This window comes from Lycium ferocissimum, chromosome 11, assembly GCF_029784015.1.
Source record: "Lycium ferocissimum isolate CSIRO_LF1 chromosome 11, AGI_CSIRO_Lferr_CH_V1, whole genome shotgun sequence".
NCBI lineage: Eukaryota > Viridiplantae > Streptophyta > Magnoliopsida > Solanales > Solanaceae > Lycium > Lycium ferocissimum.
The window spans coordinates 16545874-16554695 of NC_081352.1; the positions used below are offsets into that span (position 1 = coordinate 16545874).

At 39.4% G+C, this 8822-nt stretch overlaps 1 protein-coding gene across 1 annotated transcript; it reads right to left on the reverse strand.

The window, feature by feature from the left end:
- Window positions 1-2928: 2928 nt before the first annotated feature.
- On the reverse strand, window positions 2929-5346 carry LOC132038074 (uncharacterized). The gene is made up of 2 exons (XM_059428799.1): window positions 4896-5346; window positions 2929-2951 (listed from the first exon to the last, which is right to left on the reverse strand). The coding sequence occupies exons 1-2, from the start codon at window positions 5344-5346 to the stop codon at window positions 2929-2931; spliced, it is 474 nt and encodes a 157-aa protein (XP_059284782.1).
- Between the last annotated feature and the right edge of the window lie 3476 nt (window positions 5347-8822).

An 8822-nucleotide genomic window follows, 5' to 3' on the forward strand; every position in this document is an offset into this window, starting at 1 on the left:
CCCCCGGGTACCCGTCATGGCCCCTAGTCGGGTCGTGACACCTTTCATGCTGTAGAAATCATGCAATCTGTAAAAAATAGGTGTGATGGAAGGATTTGATGCAATGGAGATGTCAAGCGCGGCAAAGATGGTAGCATCAGAGATGTTGAAGTATGGCTACTAGCCAAAGTCTGGGTTAGGCCCAAAACTGATGGCATAACTGAACCAATCCAACTAAAGCAACAGAAGGATACTTTTGGGCTCGGGTATGAGCCTATGTTTGTAGAAACTAGCGGCATCAAGGCCGAAAAGAGAATCTTTATGCCAGAGCAAGTTCCCGTCCGGGGTCTGAAAATTGTGCCAGAGGTCGATGAAGACATCATAAAAGGAATGGAGAACCTGTTCGTGATAATGATCAAGAAGTGTTGTGGAGAGACTGAAGCAGATGCCGAGACACCAACTATTCATGATGCATAACCATGACAGATCTTGCAGAATTGGAGCGTCAGCCCATCCCTGGTTCGCCGGGAGTCTTGCGCTCAAACTAGTAAAAATATTCATTCTACGATTATGACATGTAACGAAACCATTGAGCAAATCACAAATGGAAAGAAAGATTATGAGGAATACGATGAAAGAATGATGCCTTATAATCTTCCACAAGAGATCGAGCAAGCGAGAATCAAAAGAAACCGAACTTGGACGAAACTGAGTTAGTTAACTTAGGAGATGAGGAAACAGTGAAAGAAACTCTAATCAAAGATACACTTAGAAGCTGAACGGAAGCAAGAATTGGTGGAATTGCTTAAGCAGTACGTCGAAATATTTTATTGGTCCAACAATGACATGCCCGAGTTGAGCACCGACATCATCTCTCACAAACTACCAACTGACCCCATCCGCTCGCCAATCTCGAACTAGGGCAGTTGGTTTAAAAATGAATATTTCCTCACCAGGAAAAAGCTACAGAAAAATTCACACCCAATTGGAAAGGTCCATATATGGTTCATCGAGTACTTTCAGGAGGAGCACTGATCCTGGCAGAAATGGATGACAAAGTGAGCATGAAGCCCATTAACTCAGAGGCGATTAAGAAGCACAAAAGCTAGTTTTTCTTTTTTTGTTGTAATTTGCATTTCTATTGTAACAGAACTACGCTGACCTGACTTACCACGGCGAGATACGTATGCAACCCACATCGGGTCCGGTATCTTGTAATAGAAAACCCCAAAAAACATTATCTTCATGCAACTAGAACTACGATGCGACCTGACTTCCCTCGATGGGATACGTGTTGACACCTAATTTTCACCCCATAAAACGCGTATTCCAATTTTCAAATTTTTCGAGTCCAAGACGGAGTAAGGATGCCTTTTAAAAATTTAAAAATCCTGAGAAAATTGCAAAAAGTGATGTTTAATTATTATTCTGTGAAAATTGACAATTACAAGAAATTATGAGTTATTTATTTTCATAAATGTAAGTCAAAAATAAAATGCGTATCCCGTTCCGTCTAAATTCAGGAAATTGAACAATTTTAATGACGTACGAATGACGGTTCATTTTTATCACATTTTTCACATCCTTAAAAATTATCTTGAACTATATCAATATTAGGCTCGTTTCGAAACTAATTTTCAAAATTTGCGAGTTTTAAAATTTAAACTAGCCTAAAATAACTACTTTATTTAGTTATATACGTGTTTATATTACTTAGTTATTATTTGATTTAAATTAAGAGGGGGGGGGGGGTGTTGAATTTAGTTTTTAAAAAAAAAAAACTTAGGGGGAGGAACCTATTAAAATAAAAAAGGGGGGCGGGGGGGAGTTTAACTAAATAAACTTTCCACCCCACCTCGTTTTATTTTGTTTCACCCGGCTCCTCCTCTCCTTTGAGGAGAAATGGCAATTGCATTAAGATCTGGTCTCTAGTCTAATTAATAGCGTCTCATGACTGTTGTACGCCGGATTTTTTAGGGTTTCCACCCTCTATCATGTTTTCTTATGGTTGCCAGGTTTATTTTCGCACAACTCGTCTGTTTTGGCCTTTGATTTTGACCCGAATAGGGCTTGGGATGTTGCTCGGGTCCTTTACGTGCGTAGTAGCCATGGGCGAGGCCTTGAGCCTCTAGCCAACTTGTGCACTACTGAAAAAATGTGAAGGACCTAGGGTAATTTTCGATAGGTCCCTTCCAAAATCGGGTACTAGGTTTGGGGGTTATTATCTGTTTGGGTACGATTTGTACCATTAAAACGTTGCATTTTTTTGTTTTATTATGTGACTAGGTGTACTATTCCATTTTTCGGCTGATTTATTAGAATTTAGGTACAGTTTGTTGTATTATGTGGCTTAGTGTTTATTTGGGATTGGATGCAGAACGAATTTGTCACGTCCCAAAATCCACCCTAGACGTGACCGGTATCCGACGTCATGAACAACATCGGAAGAACCTAAACAACACGATAATAATACTTGAACCCGCCAGGCTCAACATTCGCCTCCAACAGTTTATAAAATAAATATAACAAATCATAAATATATGAATTAAATCAGCGGAAGTCTTTATAAGTTAAATAATTCACCCAAAACATGATGGTATGCCCGAAAGAGTTAAACGACAACTCTTCTTCTACCCACATTCGAATGTATACTAAAGAGCTTCTAAGAATAAGGAATAAATGTCTAACCCATCGGGACGCAGCCCGGAAACTAGAATAAATAAAGGGAATTAAATAAATAGAGTGTCCCACAAATGAATGTGTAAGGCTCACCAAATCAAATAGACAGCGCAAGTCCTTCCTAAACGCCCGGAGTATCAAGAACCTGCTCTTCTCCGTTACCTAACATACCATCAAAAACAATAATGGTATGCCTGAGTACTTCGTACTCAGTGAGTGCCTCGGGGACAATAAGTAATAAGAAAATAGAGTACATAATACATAAAGAAATTAGTCCTGAAAATCATGTGAACCTAATGTAAGAACAGTTATTCAGTTTATGTATCTTAATAATAAGTATCAAAACCAATTATAAAGCCTCTTGTCGAGTTACAACTTCAAGTATACCTTATAAATCAATTAAGATAGTCATCAAAAATTTCATAAGAGAATAAAAATGTCACACATGCCAATACAGGCCCAAGAATTAAGCATACCGCGCATAGCGCATCACACCGAAACATATAATTCTCGGTGGCTATCCTTCCTCTCGAATAGCTAGGCATAAATCACACCGGACTATGTAGTACGCGGCGGCTATCCTTCCTCCCGAATAGCTAGGCATAAATCACACCCCGGGTAGCGAACCCAGCGGTGGCCACTCTTCCTCCCGAATGGCTAGGCATAAATCACTCCCCGAGTAGCGAACCTAGCGTTGGCCACTCTTCCTTCCGAATGGCTAGGCATTAACACACTAGGATCCATAGTGGTTACCCTTCCTCCCGAGTAGCTAGGCCAAACACAACAACAAAGTTCATAGCATAGAAGCCGATTCACAATTTGCCTCAAGGTAGTCACACCATCAAATAGCATTAAAGCTCATTATGCCATTACGAAAATCCATAATTTCATAAATAATCATGAAAACGTTTCCACTTCTTTAAACAAGATTACTTCGTCATAGTTCCTTTGTAAAATCATCAATACCAACAATTAATAATCATCACTAAGCATCTCTCATAGAGAAAAACATTCATAATATCTTATACATATATAGGGTTTGTTACAATCTAGGTTTAATGTGGGCTCATCCCCTCACGCACATTAACCATTAATCAAAACATGTAATAGATTTCAAGAGTGGAAATCCAATTCATCATATCATTCAAAACATGCTTTTATAAAGATCAATCTTTCAAGAGAGTTTGTAAAAAGAGACATACAAATCACCTTTATAGTCAAAAATGATTTTAAAAGAGACATACCTTAATCCCGCTAAAAAGCTACTAAATTGAATTCCCAAGGTTCAACAATCACAGACGAATTTCGCACGTCCCTATCTTCATCTTCTTGAAAATACAAGAACTTAAGGTTTCAGAGAGATGATGTGCTATCAAGAAGGAATAGATATGGTGGGGAATGATCAATATTGAGTGAGAACTCACCTTAGGGTCAGAGAGACTTTTCTAGGGTTCTTTTCCTCAGAAATATTGATTTGAAACGAAGTGAGAAATAACACAATGAATTAGGACTTAAAGGAAATTCAAAATCATAAAATAATTCCCGATCCGTGCTAAGTTCGCGTCGCAGGTTCAGCATCTGTTCATGTTTTTATTTTCGTCCGCAGCTGAATTCTTCCGTGCTGGGTCCACCACGCGGCTTCAACACATTATTTTTTTCTTTTTCGACAATTGACCTTCGCTCAGTAAAACGATCATAACGTATTTTACATAAATTTGCTTGGGCTGGTCGACCTACCATTGGAAAGCTATTTCAAAATTCTACAATTTTCATCAAGGAAGTGTTTCCAAATTCGCAACATATTTTCATGAAACTCGCCCAGAAGACAGACCTACCAAAACTTCGGCGAATTTAAGAGCCCTTAAGAGCTTCAATTGTTGGTTTGACTTCAAAACGACCATCTTCCACCCGAATTCATCAAGAATGGAATCATATAGGTATAATATCATCTTAACACTAGATTTTTACACATTCACACCTAACTCAAATTTACGGGATGTTACATTATCCCCCCCTTAGGATCATTCGTCCCCGAATGAAAGTCATAGCCTAGGATTCTTTACTAAACCTCAAATTTCAGAATTTCAAGAGTTCTTCTAGCAAGGGGAAACATCCTCAGAGATAACATACGAGTAAACATATAACAAATGCATCATTCAAGCCTAAGCACCATTGTGAGATTTATACTTCACTCTAAACTTTCACAAGAAAAAAAATCCAAAAGGTTCAACACATACCTGTAGTAGGGAACAAGTGAGGATATCTTTTATTCATGTCCTCCTCCGCTTCCCAAGTAGTTTCCTCAGTGTTATGGTTTCGCCATAAAACTTTAACCGACACTACATCCTTTGTTCTCAACCTCCTAACTTGACGATCTAAATTCTGAACTGGCTCTTTTTCATAATACAATGCCTCATCAATTTCAATCTGTTCATGATTCAACACATGGGAAGGAATGGGTTTGTACAATCTCAACATCGAAATGTGAAACACCGGATGAGCCATGGACATCTCAGCTGGTAATCTCAACTCGTAAGCTACTTTCCCAACCCTTTTCGTAATCTCGTAAGGACCAATATAGCGAGGACTAAGCTTGCCCTTTCTGCCAAAATGCATTACCCCCTTCATAGGTGACACTTTCAAGAAAACCTTGTCACCAATAGCAAATTCCAATTCCCTACGCCTCATGTCCATATAAGACTTTTGTCTACTCAGTGCGGTCTTCAGTCGCTGCACAATAAGATTTACCTTCTCGATCGCCTCATGAACTAAATCAGGGCCCAACAACTCTACTTCCGTTGGTTCAAACCAACCAATTAGAGACCGATAACGCCTCCCATAAAGAGCCTCATAAGGAGCCATCTGAATACTCGCTTGATAGCTATTGTTGTAAGCGAATTCCACCAAAGGTAGGTGTTCATCCCAACTTCCTCCAAAATCGATTGCACGGCTCGTAGCATATCTTCCAAAGTCCGAATAGTTCTCTTCGCCTGCCCGTCGCTTAGAGGATGAAAGGCGAGCGCTCAATTTCACTCTAGTTCCCAATCCTTCCCGAAAGGATGTCCAAAATTGAACAAGAAAATTGGGTCGTACTCTCGTGATATAATCGATGTCGAACACCATGCAATCTAACTATCTCTGTTAGATATAACTTGGCGTAGTCCGCCGCTGTATATGACATCTTCACAGGGAGAAAATGGGCAGACTTTGTGAGTCTATCCACGATAACCCAAATCAAGTCAAACTTGGCCTTTGTGCGGGGTAACCCCACAATGAAATCCATGTTGATCTCCTCCCACTTCCACTGCGGAATCTCAATAATCTGAGCCAGGCCTCCAGGACTTTGATGTTCAACCTTCACCTATTGATAGTTCAAACACTTAGCCACGAAGTTAGAAATATCAACCTTCATGCTCTTCCGCCAGCAGTGTTGTTTTAAATCCTTATACATTTTGGTGGATCCCGAATGAACCGAATACTTGGAACTATGAGCTTTCATCATTAATTCTTGTCGAAGACCATCAACATCAGGAACACACAATCGTCCTTTTGAATCACAGCTGGCGAACACTATCACCAAGTACCCGCGTCAAGGAAGGGTACTCACCCCTTTCCACTCCATCTCTCAGCTTTGCCAAAAGTTCATCATCATATTGCTTGGATTTAATCCTTTCTACAATGTTAGACCGTGATGGAGTGATTCCCACTAACTCTCCATCTTCAATTTCATCAAGCCTAACCCCAAGACTAGCAAGCCTTCAAATCTCCTTCCCCATGGGCATGTCATGAGCAAGCAAATAAGCCGACGTGCCCGTAGATTTCCTAATCAAAGCATCAGCAACCACATTAGCCTTATCAGGATGATACAGAATATTCAATTCGTAGTCTTTTAACAACTCCAACCACCTCCTCTGCCGGAGGTTCAACTCTCATTTGCTTGAAGATATATTGCGGTGTTCGTTGTGATCAGTAAAAACATCTCAATGCTCACCATACAGATAATGACGCCAAATTTTTAAGGCAAATACAACGGCAGCCAACTCCAAGTCATGAGTCGGATAATTCTTCTCATGCTTCTTCAACAGTCACGAAGCATAAGCAATCACCTTGCCATTCTGCATTAACGCGCAACCCAAACCAATTCTAGAAGTATCACAATACACCACATATCCGCCAGACCCAGAAGGTAGAGTCAAAATAAGAGCCAAAGTCAGTCTTGCCTTAAGCTCTTCGAAACTCTTTTCACAAGCTTCGGACTACTGAAACTTAGTAGTCTTCTGTGTCAACTTAGTCAATGGCGAGGCAATAGATGAAAAACCTTCCACAAACTTTCTATAATAGTTTGCCAAATCACAAAGTAGAGCTTTCTTTGTACTAAAGGACCCTGGAAAGATAAAAATACATCTTCACCCAAATAAGAACACATAGCCCTCTTGGGGATTTCTAACAACTAGAACGATCAAGTCTCAGCATGAATAGGGGGTTTCTACCTCCATCTCACTTTCCCAAGAGTTACATACTCAAAAGGCTCAACACGTATATGCTTTGACTAGGAAGCGCACAATATATCAATCTAAACAATATACTCCGACAAGAAGACTAATTCAACAACACATGATTCAACCTTAACTTACCTCATGCCAAAATTGAAAATAAAAAATTAAAGCCTAAATCAACTACATCATCCTCTTAAATCATTATTCCACAAGTGGTTGTTTTCGATTTTCAAGCCTAAACTAAAGTTCTTCCACTAAACATCAAAATAGTACAGATCTTTTAACCCAATAAGAATATAACCTCAATGTACGATAATTCTTAATTCACTGCAAGAGACCCTCAATTATTCCCTTCACCGTAACCTCCAGTACTTGAAGCATATCACCCCTTAATTATTCCTTTCAGCCTAACTAGATTTCGGCAAATTTCTCCCTGTAACAAGGACTACTTTTGTTTCTATACCTGTCTCAATTTATCAACAATCAAACCCTACAACAACCATATATACCAAACACCTACAATACAATTTCAGCGACTCTGTACCATCCATCAAATTATGCATCAGAACAATGTGCACTCCATAACACCATTGTTCACTTGGTTAACATCTACAACACGAGTTAAAGTCATCTCCATAAAGCACGAGTAACGAACACGTCAGAATAATCCTAAAGGAACTTCAAGCTCTATAGCATAATCTAGAATCAAGAAGAATGAGAAACACCAATTAATGTCCCGGTAGTCTTTCAATCATGTAGGTGATCAGGCCGCACAAGGAAGACTCCACTAGACACGGCTCACGCATACGACAACTCCTAGGACACATTTAAACCTAGGCTCTGATACCAAGTTTGTCACGCCCCAAAACCCACCCTAGACGTGACCGGCATCCGACATCATGAACATTGAAAGAACCTAAACAACACGATAATAATACTTGAACCCGCCAGGTTCAACATTCGCCTCCAACAGTTTATAAAATAAATGTAACAAATCATGAATATATGAATTAAATCAGCGGAAGTCTTTATAATTTAAATAATTCACCCAAAACATGATGGTGTGCCCGAAAGAGTTAAACGACAACTCTTCTTCTACCCACATTCGAATGTATACTAAAGAGCTTCTAAGAATAAGGAATAAATGTCTAACCCATCGGGACGCAGCCCGAAAACTAGAATAAATAAAGGGAATTAAATAAATAGAGTGTCCCACGAATGAATGTGTGGGCTCACCAAATCAGTAGCAACAGCAAGTCCTCCCTAAACGCCTAGAGTATCAAGAACCTGCTCTTCTCCGTTACCTAACATACCATAAAAAACAACAATGGTATGCCTGAGTACTTTATACTCAGTGAGTACCTCGGGGACAATAAGTAATAAGAAAATGGAGTACATAATACAAAAAGAAATTAGTCCCGAAAATCATGTGAACCCAATGTAAGAACAGTTATTCAGTTTATGTATCTCAATAATAAGTATCAAAACCAATTATAAAGCCTCTTGTCGAGTTACAACTTCAAATATGCCTTTCAAATCAATTAAGATAGTTATCAACAATTTCATAAGGGAATAAGAATGTTGTCACGCCCCAAAACCCACCCTAGATGTGACCGGACTCCGACATTATGAACAACACCGGAAGAACCTAAACAACACGATAATAAT

What these genes read in the sequence shown, in the direction of transcription:
- LOC132038074 (XM_059428799.1), bottom strand. Translation starts at nt 5,346, where the DNA reads ATGAGGCGTAGGGAATTGGAATTTGCTATTGGTGACAAGGTTTTCTTG. An exon ending in TCACTTGTTCCCTACTACAG is followed by an intron (nt 2,952 to 4,895) that starts GTATGTGTTGAA and finishes TTCTTACATTAG; the next exon opens with GTTCACATGATTTTCAGGAC.